Below are 24,976 nucleotides of genomic sequence, written 5' to 3'. Positions count from 1 at the left end.
CTTAATGATTTTCTTTTCGATGAGTTGAGGCAGAGCTGTCGCTATAGCTGTGCTTATCGCCCTCTTCTGCGTGTTGGATGCCCGTTACTTTCGGTACCTAGAAAAATGACTACTGACATGTTTTCAGAATTCTGGTATTGACTTGGTACTGACATATCGGTTCTCGTGACATCCCTAATCCACTTAAACATTTTACTTAGTCTTTAGTTTTGTTACTATTAAGCTCAGAGAGAGGACCTTCACCCTCCATATGGGATTAATCTATACTTTTGCCTCCTTTTCATTGACAGGATGAAATGCAAGCTTTAGGTGAATCTCCTCCACCCTTCAGGGCTGCTCCTCTGCTGGCTCAGAGCAAACCATCTAGGGAGAAGGAGCTCAGCCGGAAGCCTTCAGCCCGGCTGGTGCAGGCTGGCTCCAATATGCTCTTCACTGGCCCCACTCGGCTGCTCCAGGACTGCCTCCACAAGTCGCTGAAATCCCTGCCCACTACCCATCAGCCCTCACCATCTGCCCAACACACTTGCACCAGTGCCATCCACCACACTTCCCTCAATGCACTGAATCACACCTGCCAGAGTTACCTCCAGCTCTCTGACTCTGAACACCACAACCACTTAGCTCATTGCTTCCACCACCATGCTTCCAACCACAGTCGGCCCAGTTCAGGACACCATACCTGCCCAGGCTTCCTGGCCCATCGGGACACCTCCAGCTTTGCTAAGCCAGAAGCACCTGACAAGCTCTCTTCCAGATCCAGCTCCTATGAGAAATCCTCCATCTTGTCGAAGTCTGTGCCCTCTTCCAAAGCGGCATCTCCCATGCCATCCCCTCATCCATCACCCCGTCCCTCACCATGTCCCTCGCCCTGCCCCTCTCTCATCACACCTGCTGCTCCACCCTGTAGTCCTAACAGGCCTTGCTCACCTGCTCTGATACAGAAAGTCATCATAACAGATATGAACCGGCTGTCTGCAGACTCCAGACCACAGCAAAGAGGTACAAGTCTGTGAGTGTGTCTGTGTGCGGCTTTGGGGTGTGTGTTGTATACCTGTGCAGAAATACATCTCTTGTATGCCTTGTCATACAAGATAAACTTATTAGGCAATATGTTATTATTATAATTTTTATTATAGCATAATCTCTAATACCCAACAACATTGCCTTTGTGATTGTATAAAGCAACATATCTAAGTGTCATTTGGCAGCTGAGTTGTTGATCTCCTGCTAGTGTGTAAATTCTCAAATAAAAGCACATATTCAAAGCCTTAAATATTAAGAATATTTTTGCACTCTAATGAAAGCCCCTACAGTCTGAAAAAACAAGAGACATTACTTACTATACTACATGACTCACATGATGAATTCTGCATAATAGTGATGTGTTGGTCGCAAACAAGACTCTTATTGGTGAATGTTTGTTTTACAATGAGGATAGATATTCTTGACAAATCCCATTTTATAACTGTCAGTATGAAATTTCAAGGTATTGCAGATGAAGAATCTTGCATTTTTATTTCTTGGAACAAATAGGAATGTTATTTAGGCAGTAACCATCAAAAGTGGTCCTAAATGAAGAGCCTTTTTGAAAGCCGAAAGATAATATAATATGTTCTGATAATAATATTTGCATACACACAGGCTTTGCTATCTATCCAGCTCAAGGTAAAAAATGATAAAACTATCTTTTCCCCAACTTCTCACAGCAAACACACTTACTTTCATGTGACAGTACTTTTATCATTAAAATTCTACTCTAACACAGTAATATTAACCTATTAGCTGGTAAGTCACAATTTATTCCCTACAAAATTAAATAGAGGTGAAACAAAAAAAAATGCAATATATATATTTTACAATACTTTATAAAAGAATTGTGGGTTAATTCTGCGTGTAGCTATATTTTACAAAACTGACTATACTGTATTAGGGCTGTGCAATTAATGGAAATTTTATCACAATTTCGATTTTCGGCTTCCAACAATCTTAAAAACAAAGTAATCAAATTATAATGATTATTGTGCGCATGCTATTTTGGAATGACACTTGTTTTGTCTTGTGTTATAAATCCAGTGCATTTCAGCTTGAGCAGGGTTATAACTGCTACAACTTGCTAGTCACCATTATTAGCTTAAGTCAGAGAGAAAGTATACATGACATTCCATCAAACTCATTTTTGACAGCTATTTCCGGTCCCACCACCCCCACCGGATGTCTGTATGTAACTGATAAGAGGGGGTGCATCCGGTCCCGCCCCAGCCGGAAATATGTCTGTATGTAACTGATAAGAGGGGGTGCATCCTGTCCCGCCCAAACGGAAATATGTCTGTGTGTAACTGATAAGAGGGTTGCGTACATCCTTCCATTGTGTGTTTTTCATTGATTTAAAGACTTTATTAAGTAATACAACTTGAATGAATTAACTAGGAGGTGTTTGTGACAATAAATTTATCATTAAAAAAGTATAGCAGTGAGTTATAAGTAAAGGAGGAATCTCCGGGGCCAGCAAAGGATCAGTAGGAGGTTTCTTTGGAATCAAGTCAGTCTTTATTATTAAACAAGTGAAGAATAAATTGAAATAATGACAGTAAAGCAGTAAAATGGTATAACGGTGAGTAAAAATTAAACAGCATTATAAATTACCTTCAACAGCATGCAGCAAAATAAGAGTGAGTTCCAAAATTAAACTTTGTAAAATCTTTGCTAAAGCTTTGTGTGACAAACTTACCATCATTAAAGAACTAAAGAATAAAATGAAATAATTACAGTAAAATAGTATAACAGTGAGTTCAAATTAAACAGATTTTTTAATTAACTTCAAAATCTTTGCTAAAGCTTTGTGTGACAAACTTACCATCATTAAAGAACTAAAGAATAAAATGAAATAATTACATTAAAATAGTATAACAGTGAGTTAAAATTAAACAGCATTTTAAATTACCTTCAACAGCATGCAGCAAAATAAGAGTTAATATAAGAGAGTTCCAAAATTAAACTTTGTAAAATCTTTGCTAGTGCTTTGTCTTACAAACTTGCCATCATTATCACTCCAAAGCTGTAGCCTAGTCTTAAACTTGTGAGTCTTAAAACTTTAATCCTTCTAGAGTCTGTGTCTCCTCTTCTCTGTCCTCTCTCTTTCTGGTGTAGCATAGGCTGTGGGGTGAATTGAGGAATGTGCTCCACCCCCCGGACCTCCTTCCATCCCTCCCCTCCCTCTGTTTTCTCAATGAGCCACATCAAGTTGTGTGTTTTAACTGTCATTAGCATCTTCAGGTAATCTTGTAGACCAGTTATGGAATAGAGTTATCTATAACCCCAGACTCCGGTTGTTAAAAACGGTCTGGGTTTATCAGACAGAGTTCGTTTTCGAAACAGGAACCTATTTTTATCAGCCGGAGACAAGAGTTTGGAACTGCAGACTATCTAATAATCTGGTTGTACCAGAAGTAACGGCCCCCAACCCCTCACCAGTTATTTCCCACATGCTGTCACATACAAAATAAGAGGGTGGGCAGAGTTACCGTGAGCCAATGATAAGAGACTAGGAGGGGTTACCATAGGCCAATGATGGGGTCTGTGAAAATAAAAAGAGAACATTGTCTTCAAGAAATTGCCAAGAGGGCACTTGGATCCTTGAGCAGTATCTACCTACCAAAGAGGGGACCTCCATGCGGTTAATTTTTTTCAGCTAATGAGTGTTTGTATCTGTTAAAGACTTCTTGTTTCTTTCAAAAATGGAAATTTTAACATCAGTGTTAGTAATATTTAAACATTTCTCTGTGATCCAAAAATATTCAGGGCCACTTTATTGAGAATTTACAGTTTTACCTGTTATTCAGAAATAACTTGGATGCATGCACAAATATCAAGGATTGCAGTATTAGCAGCAAAAGGTACTTTATCCAGGGTTCAATTATATAAAATGTCTTATTACACTAGTGCAGTCATTTAAACTTTCTCTTCAGGTTTGTCTGTGGTGCTTGGTCATTTGGTGAAGTAGGCCTTTTTAAAGGGCCTTCATCTTTATCTTATTTTGTATTTGCTCTTCATAATTATAAATTAGGACTAAAATGCTCAGCAGCATGATCCTATTTTTTAAGTAATCACTAAAACAGGTTTATCAACTTTTACTAAACCTTTGGTATAATTCTGTCCCCAAATATTGTGAAATGAAATTGACCAGTTATAGACAAGATTTCTATCAATTTTGCAATGTACTTGTTTCTTCAATCTAAATTTTATAGGATTGCATTTTATTTATTGACTGCATTACAGAAACGTCCATTGTTGGCTGGCATGTAATGACACGGAGTTCCCTCTTAGTTCCTTCCTAGCTAGCATGGAGTGACACTCCAGCATGGATGAATAAAGAATGGGGTATTTCTATTAAGAGAATATTGTAATCTAAACTAAATATTTAATTTTTAGTTACACTTACAAAATAAGGACAATTCTTATGTAGCAAAAAAAAAAAACTACAAGTGTTAACAGCGTCCAAATAACTCTAAATGTAGTCTTTCAGTAACATATAGACTATGTCCCTCATTCTAAACTGAAGCCTTACTCATAACTAAGTCACTAGTCATGCTAATAGGCCTCCTCTTTCCCTTTAGTAAAAAAAAGCTAGAATTATAAAAAAATATAGTTTACAACTTCATCAACTGGAAACTTCAAGAGCTAAAGTTTGATCCTTCTACTGAGAACCAGCTGCCTTTTGCTAATTAGGGTTTATTAGACTATTACAGAGGTCATGAAATCCAGAACCCTTCCCTTGGGGATGAAGTATTCAAATGCTAGTTAGCTACTTTGTTGACATAACATGACAGTAGTTTTCTGTTGAAAATAAAACAGAAGGTTATAATAAATCTCCTACAGGTAAAAGAATAAAAATCAGCTTCTTTATTTTGGCTCAACCGTGATCTGTGCTAATAACACTTATTGCACGTTCCAAAGCTCAACAGGAACCAGCAGCTTCAACAACAAAAGTCTGTAACAATATCTATCATATGGCTTTTTATTTTTATGTAATGCCCAGATTTACCACGGGGTTCTTGACTAGCCAGAACAGGATGTTCAGCAGTCTTACACTGTTTCATTGCAGGTCTTGCATTCAACCATAGTGGCTAGTTTGCCCTTGACAATAAGGTTTTAGTAAAAAGTCTCATCACTGCTGCGACCTCTTTTTTGAGACCATGCTGTTTCTATTTTTTTTTCTAGTGTCCCCTTCCATAGCATTTTTCAGAGACACTACAAAAGAGGAAAACAGATTGCCATCGATAACCCAAACTCTAGGGTTAACTCGTAATTTTCATTACATTTGTTATGTAGTAAATCTACAACTGCAAAGCAATTTAGTGATCCCTACCATGTAGTGATCAAATGCCAATGCTCTCTCTCTCTCTTCCCCATATTTAAAATGTGTAAATCTAATACCGCAAACTCATCAGGATCAATCTTCTATGTGTAAGTTAACATGTTGCAAATTTTACCCTTGCTACTAAGAGTTAGTACAGGACACGCAACATAGTCCTCATTTTCCGAGCTGCTTTCTGAGCTGCTTTTGTCAAGCTTTGTGAGACGTGAAAACATTAATTTCACCCCCACAATGTTTCTACATCACTGAAAAGAGCATGTGAAAATCTAGTTTTGGGGAGAAGTCTGTTTTTGCTTGTGATAAGCTAGCCCAAATCGCACCATCAAAACTTCTAGTTTCACATTTAAAAAATCCTGCCCCCGCCTTCATACTATTTACTTGTTTTGTGAAGCACATGCAGGAAGGATTGAATTACAATCAGCAGTGGTTTTACATGTCAACATTAGGTTATTGCAGAACAACAAAGAAGCCCCCTGCTGTGAAGAAGCATTTTGAGTAACAGAATTACATATCATGACAAATACATTAGTATGTACCACCGGTTGTTGTGGCACTAAAAACTGAGTTGATGGCTCACTATGACTCTGAACTGATAGTAAAACACATACTTTTGTATTTGTATTGTGTATTTACCATGGGGTTCATGCCCTTCCCTTTCATGTTCGCCTGTTTGTCCCTCTTGTCTGTGTTCTTGTTACACGGTGCAAAAGAAAAAATCTTATCCATTCTAACCAAAACAATACATATGTATAAATATTTACAACTTACTACAAGTGTTATGTCAGTTACAGGATATTATAAATCTAAAACTTCAAAGCAATGTTAATTACATTTTCATTAGCTTCAGAGTTTTCTACAGCAACTGGCTAGGAGGTGTATTAAGTCATCTGGAAAGGGACATCATGAAAGTGATGGCAATTTTTAGTGAAGTTATATGTTATGGGCACTTATCTGACCAAATACCAGTCTAAAGTGAAAAGGGCAAATGCTTGAGTGACAAAAACAATGCAAAGCAGGAGAGCAAGAGTCAGAGAGACCAACTGACATAGGTTTATATGGGGACAAGCAGCTGTACTGTCCAACAAAATACTAATGAAGACACTAATTTTAAATTTAAAGTTTGGTGATGTTGACACTGACTTGCATTAAAATAGCTTTAAAAGCGGCTTGCTAGTTAAACATTTCTATTGGGGCATACCTGTAGAGATGTGCCGTTTTAATATATTGGGGTGGAAAATAAAAACATGTATTAAGAATATATTTAACATAATAATTTAATAGAAATACGGTAGCTTTGCTTAGCCTAATGCAATGAATCAATCGCCTGACTCTCTCCATCCCTGCAGAATGTACAGGCTAGTATACCACCATATAGTTGATCATGTGTTATACGCTAATTCCAACGTTTCTTTTCTTGATTCCCATGTGGAGAGACAAAACTTTTTAAATGACGTGTACATTTTGACTGGTTTTCCACAAATGTAGCAGTAGGTTATTTACTTACTAAAGAGGATGTCTTTAAAGACTGGATGTACTGATCGTCACCAGTTTCAGCACTATCCTTAACAGACGTGTCTTCAGTATTTCCATTAAGAGCTTTAGCCCAAACTCCTGATACTTGTACTTGCTTCATTTCCCTAAATGTGTTGTGTTGACTGCAGTCTTAGGGTTGGACATTTTAATATTAAGTTCTTCTGAGGGTTGCAAATATTTTGAACGTCCTGCTGTGCTTTCCCATGAACTAGTCTGATTGACTGTAAGAATCAGGTACATATTCCTCCTCTGATAAATTCTATTCACTTGGACTTGGTTCTTAAAAAAAGCTTAAAAAGGTCTTAGTGAGTACATAACTTTGAGAATAATTCCGCAATGCCTACCTAACTATTAACATGTTTAAGCTTAAATACAGATTTTTGCTGTTGAAAGTAAATAACAAAACTCATTGTATCACGCATAATCTATACTGATAATCATTTAGATGCTTAATTTGGTTGTTTCTTTTGAAGCGTGCAATTCATCGGTTGGGTTGATTTTTTCACTTCACTTTAATTGAGGTGCAAATTGATGTTTATGTGTCTCTTTGTTATTTATCAAGAAAATTAGTACTAAAACTTTGCAAAGAGGTACAAACATAAGATTCTAAAATGGGAGACTGTATAGTTTTTACATGGAAGCCAATTTGACTTTTTATATGGATGTATGTGTTTAAAGTAATTCAGATTGTTTGTGAAGAAAATGGTTGCTGCAAACTTGTTGGATTGCAACCTGCAAGACTTAAGATAGTTGAATAGACTGCTGAAAGTGTTAAATATTTGTCCAGATACTGTTTGGTCCACACTGTCTTTGGTGTGCATTTTGGTGCTATCCATGTTGAGTTCAATGTTCATGTGCACTAGAGTAGCTCTAAGTTCTTCACCAAATTAGAAGTGTAATTTGCTAATGAAAATGTAATTTCATAATCAATACTGTTGTCAGCACAACGGTCAACTTGAGGAGGGCTCCTCAGCAGTACCAGCCTTGGAAAATGTGCCAGATGAAGTGAACCCTTTTCCCCTCTTATGTGGCGTGGTGTGAGATGTAAAGGTGAGTATTTTAATAAATAAATGTTGCATTCATGAATGCTTAACTTTAAACATAATAAGTAATAGCCTTTTCTCTTCTGTTAGAATGCTTTTTCAGTGAAGGTGGTAGTTAAGTGTTTTAATTTAACTTTTTTAAATCTTTGGTTCACCAATATACAGTCTATTGGATCTTGATACATGCAAAGCAGCAAATATTATATTTACAGAGGGTACAATAATCCTCAAGGGTGGGTTCACCCTTGAGGATTATTGTAGAAATTTGTAAAGTGATGCATATGAAGAATCACAATTAATCAACACCACAAGGAAGTTTTTACCCTCTGTAAATATAATATTTGCTGCTTTGCATGTATCAAGATCCAATAGACTGTATATTGGTGAACCAAAGATTTAAAAAAGTTAAATTAAAACACTTAACTACCACCTTCACTGAAAAAGCATTCTAACAGAAGAGAAAAGGCTATTACTTATTATGTTTAAAGTTAAGCATTCATGAATGCAACATTTATTTATTAAAATACTCACCTTTACATCTCACACCACGCCACATAAGAGGGGAAAAGGGTTCACTTCATCTGGCACATTTTCCAAGGCTGGTACTGCTGAGGAGCCCTCCTCAAGTTGACCGTTGTGCTGACAACAGTATTGATTATGAAATTACATTTTCATTAGCAAATTACACTTCTAATTTGGTGAAGAACTTAGAGCTACTCTAGTGCACATGAACATTGAACTCAACATGGATAGCACCAAAATGCACACCAAAGACAGTGTGGACCAAACAGTATCTGGACAAATATTTAACACTTTCAGCAGTCTATTCAACTATCTTAAGTCTTGCAGGTTGCAATCCAACAAGTTTGCAGCAACCATTTTCTTCACAAACAATCTGAATTACTTTAAACACATACATCCATATAAAAAGTCAAATTGGCTTCCATGTAAAAACTATACAGTCTCCCATTTTAGAATCTTATGTTTGTACCTCTTTGCAAAGTTTTAGTACTAATTTTCTTGATAAATAACAAAGAGACACATAAACATCAATTTGCACCTCAATTAAAGTGAAGTGAAAAAATCAACCCAACCGATGAATTGCACGCTTCAAAAGAAACAACCAAATTAAGCATCTAAATGATTATCAGTATAGATTATGCGTGATACAATGAGTTTTGTTATTTACTTTCAACAGCAAAAATCTGTATTTAAGCTTAAACATGTTAATAGTTAGGTAGGCTCATTGCGGAATTATTCTCAAAGTTATGTACTCACTAAGACCTTTTTAAGCTTTTTTTAAGAACCAAGTCCAAGTGAATAGAATTTATCAGAGGAGGAATATGTACCTGATTCTTACAGTCAATCAGACTAGTTCATGGGAAAGCACAGCAGGACGTTCAAAATATTTGCAACCCTCAGAAGAACTTAATATTAAAATGTCCAACCCTAAGACTGCAGTCAACACAACACATTTAGGGAAATGAAGCAAGTACAAGTATCAGGAGTTTGGGCTAAAGCTCTTAATGGAAATACTGAAGACACGTCTGTTAAGGATAGTGCTGAAACTGGTGACGATCAGTACATCCAGTCTTTAAAGACATCCTCTTTAGTAAGTAAATAACCTACTGCTACATTTGTGGAAAACCAGTCAAAATGTACACGTCATTTAAAAAGTTTTGTCTCTCCACATGGGAATCAAGAAAAGAAACGTTGGAATTAGCGTATAACACATGATCAACTATATGGTGGTATACTAGCCTGTACATTCTGCAGGGATGGAGAGAGTCAGGCGATTGATTCATTGCATTAGGCTAAGCAAAGCTACCGTATTTCTATTAAATTATTATGTTAAATATATTCTTAATACATGTTTTTATTTTCCACCCCAATATATTAAAACGGCACATCTCTACAGGTATGCCCCAATAGAAATGTTTAACTAGCAAGCCGCTTTTAAAGCTATTTTAATGCAAGTCAGTGTCAACATCACCAAACTTTAAATTTAAAATTAGTGTCTTCATTAGTATTTTGTTGGACAGTACAGCTGCTTGTCCCCATATAAACCTATGTCAGTTGGTCTCTCTGACTCTTGCTCTCCTGCTTTGCATTGTTTTTGTCACTCAAGCATTTGCCCTTTTCACTTTAGACTGGTATTTGGTCAGATAAGTGCCCATAACATATAACTTCACTAAAAATTGCCATCACTTTCATGATGTCCCTTTCCAGATGACTTAATACACCTCCTAGCCAGTTGCTGTAGAAAACTCTGAAGCTAATGAAAATGTAATTAACATTGCTTTGAAGTTTTAGATTTATAATATCCTGTAACTGACATAACACTTGTAGTAAGTTGTAAATATTTATACATATGTATTGTTTTGGTTAGAATGGATAAGATTTTTTCTTTTGCACCGTGTAACAAGAACACAGACAAGAGGGACAAACAGGCGAACATGAGAAGGGAAGGGCATGAACCCCATGGTAAATACACAATACAAATACAAAAGTATGTGTTTTACTATCAGTTCAGAGTCATAGTGAGCCATCAACTCAGTTTTTAGTGCCACAACAACCGGTGGTACATACTAATGTATTTGTCATGATATGTAATTCTGTTACTCAAAATGCTTCTTCACAGCAGGGGGCTTCTTTGTTGTTCTGCAATAACCTAATGTTGACATGTAAAACCACTGCTGATTGTAATTCAATCCTTCCTGCATGTGCTTCACAAAACAAGTAAATAGTATGAAAGCGGGGGCAGGATTTTTTAAATGTGAAACTAGAAGTTTTGATGGTGCGATTTGGGCTAGCTTATCACAAGCAAAAACAGACTTCTCCCCAAAACTAGATTTTCACATGCTCTTTTCAGTGATGTAGAAACATTGTGGGGGTGAAATTAATGTTTTCACGTCTCACAAAGCTTGACAAAAGCAGCTCAGAAAGCAGCTCGGAATATGAGGACTACTGTTGCGTGTCCTGTACTAACTCTTAGTAGCAAGGGTAAAATTTGCAACATGTTAACTTACACATAGAAGATTGATCCTGATGAGTATTGCGGTATTAGATTTACACATTTTAAATATGGGGAAGAGAGAGAGAGAGCATTGGCATTTGATCACTACATGGTAGGGATCACTAAATTGCTTTGCAGTTGTAGATTTACTACATAACAAATGTAATGAAAATTACGAGTTAACCCTAGAGTTTGGGTTATCAATGGCAATCTGTTTTCCTCTTTTGTAGTGTCTCTGAAAAATGCTATGGAAGGGGACACTAGAAAAAAAATATAAACAGCATGGTCTCAAAAAAGAGGTCGCAGCAATGATGAGACTTTTTACTAAAACCTTATTGTCAAGGGCAAACTAGCCACTATGGTTGAATGCAAGACCTGCAATGAAACAGTGTAAGACTGCTGAACATCCTGTTCTGGCTAGTCAAGAACCCCGTGGTAAATCTGGGCATTACATAAAAATAAAAAGCCATATGATAGATATTGTTACAGACTTTTGTTGTTGAAGCTGCTGGTTCCTGTTGAGCTTTGGAACGTGCAATAAGTGTTATTAGCACAGATCACGGTTGAGCCAAAATAAAGAAGCTGATTTTTATTCTTTTACCTGTAGGAGATTTATTATAACCTTCTGTTTTATTTTCAACAGAAAACTACTGTCCTGTTATGTCAACAAAGTAGCTAACTAGCATTTGAATACTTCATCCCCAAGGGAAGGGTTCTGGATTTCATGACCTCTGTAATAGTCTAATAAACCCTAATTAGCAAAAGGCAGCTGGTTCTCAGTAGAAGGATCAAACTTTAGCTCTTGAAGTTTCCAGTTGATGAAGTTGTAAACTATATTTTTTTATAATTCTAGCTTTTTTTACTAAAGGGAAAGAGGAGGCCTATTAGCATGACTAGTGACTTAGTTATGAGTAAGGCTTTAGTTTAGAATGAGGGACATAGTCTATATGTTACTGAAAGACTACATTTAGAGTTATTTGGACGCTGTTAACACTTGTAGTTTTTTTTTTTTGCTACATAAGAATTGTCCTTATTTTGTAAGTGTAACTAAAAATTAAATATTTAGTTTAGATTACAATATTCTCTTAATAGAAATACCCCATTCTTTATTCATCCATGCTGGAGTGTCACTCCATGCTAGCTAGGAAGGAACTAAGAGGGAACTCCGTGTCATTACATGCCAGCCAACAATGGACGTTTCTGTAATGCAGTCAATAAATAAAATGCAATCCTATAAAATTTAGATTGAAGAAACAAGTACATTGCAAAATTGATAGAAATCTTGTCTATAACTGGTCAATTTCATTTCACAATATTTGGGGACAGAATTATACCAAAGGTTTAGTAAAAGTTGATAAACCTGTTTTAGTGATTACTTAAAAAATAGGATCATGCTGCTGAGCATTTTAGTCCTAATTTATAATTATGAAGAGCAAATACAAAATAAGATAAAGATGAAGGCCCTTTAAAAAGGCCTACTTCACCAAATGACCAAGCACCACAGACAAACCTGAAGAGAAAGTTTAAATGACTGCACTAGTGTAATAAGACATTTTATATAATGGATAAAGTACCTTTTGCTGCTAATACTGCAATCCTTGATATTTGTGCATGCATCCAAGTTATTTCTGAATAACAGGTAAAACTGTAAATTCTCAATAAAGTGGCCCTGAATATTTTTGGATCACAGAGAAATGTTTAAATATTACTAACACTGATGTTAAAATTTCCATTTTTGAAAGAAACAAGAAGTCTTTAACAGATACAAACACTCATTAGCTGAAAAAAATTAACCGCATGGAGGTCCCCTCTTTGGTAGGTAGATACTGCTCAAGGATCCAAGTGCCCTCTTGGCAATTTCTTGAAGACAATGTTCTCTTTTTATTTTCACAGACCCCATCATTGGCCTATGGTAACCCCTCCTAGTCTCTTATCATTGGCTCACGGTAACTCTGCCCACCCTCTTATTTTGTATGTGACAGCATGTGGGAAATAACTGGTGAGGGGTTGGGGGCCGTTACTTCTGGTACAACCAGATTATTAGATAGTCTGCAGTTCCAAACTCTTGTCTCCGGCTGATAAAAATAGGTTCCTGTTTCGAAAACGAACTCTGTCTGATAAACCCAGACCGTTTTTAACAACCGGAGTCTGGGGTTATAGATAACTCTATTCCATAACTGGTCTACAAGATTACCTGAAGATGCTAATGACAGTTAAAACACACAACTTGATGTGGCTCATTGAGAAAACAGAGGGAGGGGAGGGATGGAAGGAGGTCCGGGGGGTGGAGCACATTCCTCAATTCACCCCACAGCCTATGCTACACCAGAAAGAGAGAGGACAGAGAAGAGGAGACACAGACTCTAGAAGGATTAAAGTTTTAAGACTCACAAGTTTAAGACTAGGCTACAGCTTTGGAGTGATAATGATGGCAAGTTTGTAAGACAAAGCACTAGCAAAGATTTTACAAAGTTTAATTTTGGAACTCTCTTATATTAACTCTTATTTTGCTGCATGCTGTTGAAGGTAATTTAAATGCTGTTTAATTTTAACTCACTGTTATACTATTTTACTGTAATTATTTCATTTTATTCTTTAGTTCTTTAATGATGGTAAGTTTGTCACACAAAGCTTTAGCAAAGATTTTACTTTAGTTTAACTTCAGTTTAATTTTGGAGCTCACTCTTATTTACTGCATGCTGTTGAAGGTAATTTATAATGCTGTTTAATTTTTACTCACCGTTATACCATTTTACTGCTTTACTGTCATTATTTCAATTTATTCTTCACTTGTTTAATGATGGTAAGTTTGTCACACAAAGCTTTAGCAAAGATTTTGAAGGTAATTAAAAAATCTGTTTAATTTTAACTCACTGTTATACTATTTTACTGTAATTATTTCATCTTATTCTTTAGTTCTTTAATGATGGTAAGTTTGTCACACAAAGCTTTAGCAAAGATTTTGAAGGTAATTAAAAAATCTTTTAATTTTAACTCACTGTTATACTATTTTACTGTAATTATTTCATCTTATTCTTTAGTTCTTTAATGATGGTAAGTTTGTCACACAAAGCTTTAGCAAAGATTTTACAAAGTTTAATTTTGGAACTCACTCTTATTTTGCTGCATGCTGTTGAAGGTAATTTATAATGCTGTTTAATTTTTACTCACCGTTATACCATTTTACTGCTTTACTGTCATTATTTCAATTTATTCTTCACTTGTTTAATAATAAAGACTGATTTGATTCCAAAGAAACCTCCTACTGATCCTTTGCTGGCCCCGGAGATTCCTCCTTTACTTATAACTCACTGCTATACTTTTTTAATGATAAATTTATTGTCACAAACACCTCCTAGTTAATTCATTCAAGTTGTATTACTTAATAAAGTCTTTAAATCAATGAAAAACACACAATGGAAGGATGTACGCAACCCTCTTATCAGTTACACACAGACATATTTCCGTTTGGGCGGGACAGGATGCACCCCCTCTTATCAGTTACACACAGACATATTTCCGTTTGGGCGGGACAGGATGCACCCCCTCTTATCAGTTACACACAGACATATTTCCGTTTGGGCGGGACAGGATGCACCCCCTCTTATCAGTTACATACAGACATATTTCCGGTTGGGGCGGGACCGGATGCACCCCTCTTATCAGTTACATACAGACATCCGGTGGGGGTGGTGGGACCGGAAATAGCTGTCAAAAATGAGTTTGATGGAATGTCATGTATACTTTCTCTCTTAAGTCTACAGCATTTTACACTGCATAAATTAGCCTAGACTTTTCCCCTACTCATAGCTTTACAATTTACATATAGGCGTCTATCTAAAAACTAAAATGTAGACACCGAGAGGCTGAGTAGGGAAAATCTGTCTGCCAGACGCACTGATTGTCTAATAATTCCAGGATTCCGATTGGTGCATTTTGATGGTTTATTTACAGGTAAGTTCCATACAGCAAAGATATCCATAAAATACTAGAAAAACTGTGAACTGCGGTCAGAAAAAATGAGGCTTTACCCCCATCATCCCCTCTCTCCTCCTCTCTCTAACGTGAACAGGTGATATCCTAATTTACTATCAACACCCACAGCATGTGATTAAAGCGTGTGAGCAACCAAAAGAAGGGAGTGTTCAAGAACCCATACCTGGCTCCTACATTACATATTATTTATGCTTATACTAAACCATGTCCCCGTCTGTATTACCTGATTTTTACTTTTCTCACCATTAGTCACAAGTCACCACATCTCCCAACAGGAGTCACCTGTAGTGATGTGCGTTACCACTTAATTCCTATCTGATCCAATACCAAGTAATACCCAGGCTGGTATTGCTGATACCGATACCAATACTTTTTACATATTTTATTTCTAGTTTAATGTGACCTCCCCCCTCCCGTTTCTGTATTTATGAAAGAAATAAGGAGTAGGCTGTAGCCTTACCACTTCAAAATAATAGCTGCATAATGACAATTAAACTACTGTCATATTCTTTAATTATAATAAAAATATCCTGCTCAGAACTGCCGCTTCATAACATCATCATCATATTATTGTCACAGACTTAATCTCAGATATTTAGCGAAGTTTGCGGTATTGCCAAAGTATTTCACAGCAGCATTATTACCTTCATAGCTAAAATACAGCCAGACGTGACTGTTTTTACAGTCAGCCAGAGTCAGTATTCAATCGCGGGAAATGTAAAGAGCTGCAGCAGCTCACTTCAAAGAAGCTCCATCACAGAGCCTTAGGCAAGCATGACTTTGACAGGCGGAAGGAAAAGTAGTTCCTATCAACCAAATATAATTAGACCATCCTGGTGACAGTAAGATACTTATGATAAAGCACACACTCACTCCAAATGAGTTTAGATATCGATCCTTTTATATGAGTATTGCTCCTAGAGCAGGAATCAGAAATATCGATACTTTAGGATCGATCCGCACATCACTAGTCACCTGCTCTGCTCCACTACACACAGAAAAAAGGAACGCACACAGCCATGCTATCCTTCTCTTGCAGTCTTACGATGCTGTTTAAAGTTAAAAATATTTATTTTCTATTTCCTGTTTCATGGGCTATTTTGGATAATACATAATTATTTTTAAAAAAAGCATTACATTTTAAAAGTTAACAAAAAATGCATGATTCCACATTGTGTTGATAATCATGATTTCAGTTATGACCAAAATAATTGTGATTATGATTTTTTCCATAATCACAATTAGAGCAACCCTATACTGTATATTGGAATGTATTGTGGAAATGAACAGAGTACTGAAATTAAGTACTGAGTGTGCATCAACCAAAATAAAAGCTGAAAACAGTATATATTATCATACTAAAATGTGATCAAATATACCTTTAGATGGTAAACGAGATATAAAGTCTTTCTCCAAAAGAAGCCTATATCGATTAAAGGTTCTCTCTGCAGCTGAGGTAAACAAATGCAATTATCTGAGAACAGACAATAGCCCTCTTGCTGTATGTATTGCCTGTTTGCATACTCACATTATAATGGCCCATCCAGGGGCCACCCTGTCCCAACTGTCAGACAGCGGCCAGACTCTGAGTGAGGACAGCGGGGTGGATATAGCCGAGGCAGGAGGCCTCAGTAAAGACGGCAGCCCTCGACCCAGCAGGAACCGGCAGGGCCATTTGGAACAGCAAGGGGCCCATACACCTCTTCCAGGGGCCACCAGACAAGTGAGGGCTTTGTTTTTCATAAATAACCACATCAGTTAGTTATTAGATTCACCAAGTTCAGATTGTCTTGTCCCACAGTGATTTACTGTGTGGATAATGATCTCATCATGCATCGGTTGTGTGTGTGTGTGTGTGTGTGTGTGTGTGTGTGTGTGTGTGTGTGTGTGTGTGTTTGTCTTAGACCACAAAATCTGCTGGAAACCTCACATAAACCTTGTCAAAGCACATCTGCAAAAGACCATAAGAATACTGAATAAATGAAGACATAATCTGGACAATAAATCCCTGCATGCTCTGTATAATACTCATTACCTATCTGAATTACTTGTGGAAATATGGGAGAGCACCTACAAAAGCAATCTACAGTTGTTAAGCACAATGCAAAACAGAGATATCAAAATCATCAATAACGTTGAAATCCGTATATGGTTCGTTATTTGATTATTCCGTTCAAAACCTAATTGGGAAAAAAAAGAAGCTGTTTTTTTAGTTTTTTTCTGTTTTAAACCCAAAACGGAAAAACAAAGCAGCTACGTTTTGTTCTATTTATGACCAATGTTGTATCACTACTGGTTTTCAATCTAACTGGCTGCTGTACATGTAAATGCTCTGTATTTGTATAGCTCCTTTCTAGTCTTTTCAACCACTCAAAGCGCTTTTACACTACCTGTCGTTTGCAACAGGTGTTGTCGTCCTACGTCCCCAGACTGGTCACAATTACAAATCATAGCCTATAGGCTATTTCTTTTCAAGTTGCATCGCATCTCATAGTGACTGCGGCGAATATGATTATAGAAGTGAGCCCTATATTATAGCCACATACAAAAAAAGAAATTAAATGTAGACTACTTGCGTCAAGCTGGGTTTGAACTCACTAGAGCAAAAACAATTCCTTATTGTGGTGCGTTGCTTTGCCTGCGAGACACTCAAAACACTCAGGATTCTCCTATTTCCAGTCAACTGTTGATTCAGTACATCAGCATCCAGGTAGCATTTTGTTTCGGGCTGATCTGAAGCAGCTGGTTACCTGGGGGATCTAAGAAAATACCCAAATAGCCATGGGGAGCTTGGCTCCTACATACAGGTGAAAAAATTTCATATCGTGCAAAAGTTCATTTATTTCAGTAATTCAACTTAAAAGGTGAAACTAATATATTATATAGACTCATTACATGTAAAGTGAGATATTTAAAGCCTTTATTTGATATAATTTTGATGATTATTGCATACAACTTATGAAAATCCCAAATTCAAAATCTCAGAAAATTTGAATATTGTGAGGTTCAGTATTGTAGGCTCAAAGTGTCACACTCTAATCAGCTAATTAATCCAAAACACCTGCAAAGGGTTCCTGAGGCTTTAATTGGTCTCTCAGTCTGGTTCAGTGGAATTCACAGTCATGGGGAAGACTGCTGACCTGACAGTTGTGCAGAAAACCATCATTGCCACCCTCCACAAGGAGGGAAAGCCTCAAAAGGTAACTGCAAAAGAAGTTGGATGTTCACAAGGAGTGGACTGAGGCTGGAGTTACTGCATCAAGAGTCACCACACACAGAAGGATCCTGGACATGTGCTTCAAATGTCATATTCCTCTTGTCAAGCCGCTCCTGAACAACAAACAATGTCAGAAGCGTCTTACCTGGACTAAAGAAAAAAAGAACTGGTCCAAAGTCCTCTTTTCTGATGAGAGCAAATTTTGCATCTCATTTGGAAACCAAGGTCCCAGAGTCTGGAGGAAGAATGGAGAGGCACACAATCCAAGATGCTTGAAGTCCAGTGTGAAGTTTCCACAGTCTGTGTTTGTTTGGGGAGCCAAGTCATCTGCTGGTGTTGGTCCACTGTGCTTTATTAAATTCAGAGTCAGCGCAGCCGTCTACCAGGACATTTTAGAGCACTTTATGCTTCCTTCAGCAGACGAGCTTTATGGAGATGCTGACTTCATTTTCCAGCAGGACTTGGCACCTGCCCACACTGCCAAAAGTACCAAAACCTGCTTCAATGACCATGGGATTACTGTGCTTGATTGGCCAGCAAACTCGCCTGACCTGAACCCCATAGAGAATCTATGGGGCATTACCAAGAGAAAGATGAAAGACATGAAACTGAACAATGCAGAAGAGCTGAAGGCCGCTATTGAAGCATCCTGGTCTTCCATAACACCTCAGCAGTGCCACAGGCTGATAGCATCCATGCCACGCCGCATTGAGGCAGTAATTCATGCAAAAGGGGCCCAAACCAAGTACTGAGTACATATGCATGATTATACTTTTCAGAGGGCTGACATTTCTGTATTTAAAATCCTTTTTTTTATTGATTTCATGTAATATTCTAATTTTCTGAGATTTTGAATTTGGGGTTTTCATAAGCTGTACGCAATAATCGAAATTATTTAAAATAAAGGCTTGAAATATCTCACTTTGCATGTAATGAGTCTATATAATATATTACTTTCACCTTTTAAGTTGAATTACTGAAATAAATGAACTTTTGCACAATATGCTAATCTTTCGAGTTTCACCTGTGTATATACACACACACACACACACACAGAAAATAAACAATTGTGTTTACAGTGATTTCCCTATTAAGCGTGGAAACAATATAGGATATGGAAATAAAAATGAGTCTTGGAAAGACTATAACATTTTTATTATTTTATTCTTCATTATCCCTCTCCTCCTGCACTTAACTGGCAGAAATTGCTGGAGAATCCAGCATGGGGATCTTCAGAAGATATCCCCCGCAGATCACCCTGCCTTCCTCTTCTAACGTACCCTGTTTGTTGTTCTGTTTATAGTAAAAACAGAACAAAATCATAACACTAAAGTATGAGGTAGAAATAGTGAACAAGACGCAAGCTTTTATTTTGAAATGTAGAAACTAGCAGAAGGCGGGAGGGCATGAGATGGGATGCTTCAGGCTGCAGTCACACCCGACTCACACAGTGGGAAATGTTTAGACAAATAAAGAAAAATAAAGAAAATGTATATTCAACCTATTATTTAGTTTGGGTTTCCTTGTTTATTATATTTCCCGTTTCGAGCTGAAAGCAAGGAAACAAATGTCAGTTTTCAATTTTTGTTACATACAGAAAAACAAAATATTGATTTGTTTTTTCATTTGCCATATTAAATGGAATAATTGAATGATAGGATGATACACAAACCCTCATTATTCTTAAAGTCACTTATACTGACCCATCATCAGACCAATCATTGAAGTGGGCTTGCTTGACGGACTGTTGGTTCCAGAAGGTTAAAAGAATTAATGCAGAAAAACCCTTAATTTGAAAATTAAAAAAGGTTCTAGATTGAAAAAATTTTGCAATTTAACAATATATATAATTGATATATTTAGTCTATATAAATAGTTCAAGCCTGCTCTCAATTGCTCTTGCTCCTAATCCCTCTTCACTTTGTGTCCCAGCAGACTGGCTCACCGGTCCCGGTGCCCACTGCAACTGTGGTACGAGTGGTGAAAAATGCCAACACCCTTGGTATCGCCATAGAGGGGGGAGCCAACACACGCCAACCTTTGCCACGCATAGTTACCATTCAGGTGAGACAGCGATATAATCGGGTTTTGATCTGGATATGTTTAAGAATGGAGATGTTTTTCCATTGGTGACATCGCCAGTCTTGGGGCCTAAATATAAAAGTTTTATCCATTTACTAAAACCATCGCCAAACCTGAATTTCAACAGCGTAGAAAGTCCCATTCTGCCCTGTCGAATGCCATTTGGGCATCTAGTGATATAACAGACACAGGGCATGGATTTGTTCTATTCATCCACATTAGGTGTAACAGTTTCTCGATTGTACTGATGGATTTGGCAAGGAAAATTACCAGAGTGATGAATGATCTGAATTGGAAAAAAATAGCATTTCAAATATTCTCCAAATGTGTTTTAATAGCAATTTATCAAAAAAACTTAAAGGAAACCTATAACACTGCATTTCCAGTCCTATATTGTAGTTCTGTGACTCCTGTATGGCAGCTTTGCATCATTCAAAGTTCAAAAAAATATTTTTCTATCTCATACTGGCTCTTCATGTAGGCCTTCATTTCAGCCTCTGTCTGAAAAAAGCTGAAGATGCGCCTGTCTCTTTAAGGCCCCCCCTCTCAAAACCCACTGTCTTCTGATTGGCCAAGACCCAAAGCATGTTACCAGGCTGTTGCTGTCACTGAGCGGTACAGACAAACTGAGCGTAGCTGTGTGGAGCAAATGACCATATATGGAATACGTCTCACAAGCTGCTGGTAGTCTTCTCTGCCCTCCATATCAGGTTCTCTGGGCACTACACGATGCCAGAGACGTTATATATAGGGGACACACTTTAAGTATCCTCAATACAACTCTACAGGGAAAACCTGTAATGCCAAAGTTAACGCTTGTCCCGCCACTCCCGCTACAAAGCCAATTGTCTTCTTTTAACAGCCGAGGCAAAAAACATATTTCATCTTATTGAACCCTATTTTCAGGCAAAGTCTTCAAACTTTTTCAGCGATTTTTATCAGATTTTATTGCTGATTCCAGTCATGAAGTTTGTATGTCCCAGTGACCAGTAAAAGTGCAGTTGTGGCTCTCCATTCATTCAGATAGGAGCCTGGTCTTGTTAGTCCGAAATAGCTGACTTGCCTATAAGGACATTGGCAACGCTCACCTGTTCCTGTTCTTGCCTGCCTGCTAATCTTTGTCGTCAGAGCAGGGCGAAGCTCGGGTGCCTTTCATACAGCTGTGAGCAGAAAGTAGCTTGTCAAAGTCACGTGAACCGATCATTCACAGCCTAGAGTAGGTGGGACATAAAAAAAATGGTTGACTTGCTACAGCAAACTTGCATAAACAAGAGAGACAAACCACCATGTAGAGCATTTTCCTTGCACAGTAATTTAATGACAAATGTCAAACTTGAATTAATCTTATACTAGTTGTAAGCTATATAGTAGCCTATACTATGATCTGAAATTATAATGAATACACTAACATTAGCCCTAATCAAACCTTAACCACAGCAGTGTAATATCTGCAATATCATAAAATTGTTTTATTTGTGAAACAGTTGAACTGTTGAATCTCAACCAATAAATCTGTAGGAAGACTAGACAAGACAAGACAAGATATTTTTTTTTATTTCCCCCACTAATAATAATATTAATAATACCATATATCATATCTCATGCTGTAATAATGACAAACAGGAATCTCCTACATATATACATACCTTACATATAATCTGCACGACTATTTCAATTCAATTTTAATTTCTCAGTTTTATTTATATAGCGCCAAATCACAACAACAGTTATCTCACAGCGCTTTTCATAAAAGAGCAGGTCTAGACCGTACTCTGTGATGTTATTTACAGAAGCCCAACAATTCCCACCAAGAGCAGCACTAGGAGACAGAGGCAAGGAAAAACTTCCTTTTAAGAGGCAGAAACCTCGAGCAGAACCATGGCTCAGGGTGGGCGGCCATCTGCCTCGACCAGTTGGGGGTGAAGGAGAGAGAGGGAGAGAGAGAGAGAGAGAGGGCAGGAGAGGAACAGAGAGAAAAAGAGAGGGATGGAAGGAGAGGTTGGGGAGAGAGAGAGAGAGAGAGAGAGAGAGAGAGAGGGGAGGGAGGCAGCCTACACAATATACACACACAGAGGTACAGACAGTAAAGGTGATGTTGCTATAGACTGAATGAAAAATGGTACAGATATTTATAGTAGTGTTAATGATAATAATCATAATGTTAATGATTATAATAACAATAATAATAATAGGACTAGTAACAATAGTCGTTGCAGCAGAGGGTGTCGAGCAGGAACACGGGGGCAGCAGGTAACCCGCAGCCACAGATCCAGACTCCACAGCTCCAGAGCCAGAAACACCTGCAAGAAGTGATAGGAGGAGAGAGGAGAGGGACGAGAAAGCACAAGACTACCAGAAAGGGGAGAAGTTGTGTTAGTAACATGCAATAATGGGATGAGGTTGCATACAGAGGGAGAGAAAGTAGAGGAGAGAGGAGCTCAGTGCATCATGGGAAATCCCCCGGCAGTCTAGGCCTATAGCAGCATAACTAAGGGATGGTTCAGGACTACCTGAGCCAGCCCTAACTATAAGCTTTATCAAAGAGGAAAGTCTTAAGCCTACTCTTAAATGTGGAGATGGTGTCTGCCTCCTGAACCCAAACTGGAACCTGGTCCCAAGGAGAGGAGCTTGATAGCTGAACGCTCTGGCTCCCATTCTACTTTTGGAGACTCTAGGAACCACAAGTAACCCTGCATTCTGGGAGCGCAGTGCTCTGGTGGGGTAGTAAGGTACTATGAGCTCTTTAAGATAAGATGGTGCCTGACCATTAAGAGCTTTGTAGGTTAGAAGAAGGATTTTAAATTCTATTCAGGATTTTACAGGAAGCCAATGCAAAGAAGCTAAAACAGGAGAAATATGATCTCTTTTCCTGGTTCCTGTCAGAACACGTGCTACAGCATTCTGGATCAGCTGAAGAGTCTTAATGGACTTTTTCGAGCAGCCTGATAATAAGGAATTGCAGTAATCCAGCCTAAAAGTAACAAATGCACGGACTAGTTTTTCTGCATCATTTTTAGGCAGGATGTTCCTGATTTTCGCAATATTACGTAGGTGAAAAAAGGCGGTCCTTGAAATTTGCTTAATGTGAGAGTTAAACGACATGTCCTGATCAAAGATAACTCCAAGATTCCTCACGGTGGTGCTGGAGGCCAGGGCGATGCCATCAAGGGAAACTATATCTTTAGATAACAACAGAACAGGGAAGAACAATAACTTCAGTTTTATCTGAGTTTAACTTTAGAAAATTACAGGTCATCCAGGTTGTAACATCCTGAAGGCACATTTGAAGTTTAGCAAACTGATAAGTTTCATCTGGCTTGATCGATAGATATAACTGAGTATCATCTGCATGACAATGCAATGGTTTAATTATTTCTGACACGTTGACTATAACTACAGACAAGCGGCTTGCAGACATATTTACATAAACATTATAATTTAACTGTTCATTAGCGTTAGCGCTTCTCCACAGATAAACCTGGCATTAGTTGCGTTGTGGCTAATAGCAATGTGCAGCATTAGCTGCTGTAAGTGATGTTAAATAGCAGCTCACTTATCATCTGCAGGAACTCATCGAGGTCATGACAAACCATACTCTTTGTTTTCCTGCTTTAGAAGCAGTGCACTTTGTGTCACAGCGTTGGTGACATAAGAATGTAGACCAGATTTCCCTTCCTTTCTCATATGGAACCTTATATATCGCACACAAATAAATCAGAAATACCATAAGATTGCTTACAGGGGATATTATACATGTCACTAGCATACTGCCTGTTCAAGTGTACAGAACAGTTCAGCATCATCAGCCAGTCTCCTCCATCTATACGTCTACTCTCCTCATCCATATTGACGGTTCTGTGTGGGATGATTATTCACACTGGTCGCAGGACCATGCTTTTCAGATGAATCTCTGGTTTAGGTGCGATAGGGGCTAACAAAATATGTAAGAGTCCAACATCCTCAACTCTTCAAATTCACCATATACCACAAACAAATGTTTTGTTAAACATTGTTCCCCAGTAAGTATGACAACCTCTAACCTTCACATACAGCAGCTCTTTCCCTCCATCCAAAGGAACAAACTGCCCTTCCCTCTGAGGAGAAACCAATCTCACTGCAGTTCGGATTCCTCCAACGGACAGCAGCTTGTTGGACCAGATGGGTACCTAAAATCCCCCTCAGTTGTTGGTACATGGTGTGTAGCAGTGATCTTCTACCTTCATTCCAACAACACAGTACAGCAGCTGATATAGATCATTAGTTTTCAAATCAAGCCACTGTTTGGCTAGAATGAAAATTGTCCCCTTCAGTTCTGTAACCACCACATGTCCTAGTGCTTTCCTCTTTCAAAGACAGAACTTTCAAGTCTGGTGTTTGAGAAATCCCACATTTTGAGTTTTTCACATGAGAAAATGAGAAAAAGGATTACAAACTGAAAAAATGCTGTGTAACATGAAATTAAAACCGATGACAATATAAGCTACAACTCTTCCATCTATCCTACAACTGCTGACTTCACTCAGCCTCCAAACAGCACACAAAACTGACAAGGTCAGTGCTCCCCCTCCTTTCTGTCCACGTAACAAAGCCATAACAGAGGCTGGAGAATAACTACATGAAATTACAGTCCAACTACATGTTTTTTCTACCAGCGCAGTAAAAGTTTAGCTGGCTGAAGCTGCCATTTTATTGCCAATTAGTGATAAGCTGATCGT

The 24,976-nt window shown here is 37.8% G+C and overlaps 1 protein-coding gene across 1 annotated transcript in view; it reads left to right on the top strand.

Annotated features, from left to right (window-relative positions):
- Positions 1–24,976, top strand: part of LOC119892387 (whirlin-like) — a 185,607-nt gene that overhangs the window by 149,198 nt on the left and 11,433 nt on the right. The window contains exons 8-10 of the mRNA XM_038704592.1: positions 291–999; positions 16,510–16,685; positions 20,115–20,243. Of these exons, the coding sequence (XP_038560520.1) occupies positions 291–999; positions 16,510–16,685; positions 20,115–20,243 (1,014 nt within the window). The remainder of the gene's footprint in view (positions 1–290; positions 1,000–16,509; positions 16,686–20,114; positions 20,244–24,976) is intronic.

The sequence above is a fragment of the Micropterus salmoides genome, unplaced genomic scaffold (genome assembly GCF_014851395.1).
Source record: "Micropterus salmoides isolate LMB-PRFRI ecotype aquatic unplaced genomic scaffold, ASM1485139v1 Ms_hic_scaffold_7, whole genome shotgun sequence".
NCBI lineage: Eukaryota > Metazoa > Chordata > Actinopteri > Centrarchiformes > Centrarchidae > Micropterus > Micropterus salmoides.
This window is presented reverse-complemented; position numbering and strand designations above follow the sequence as displayed.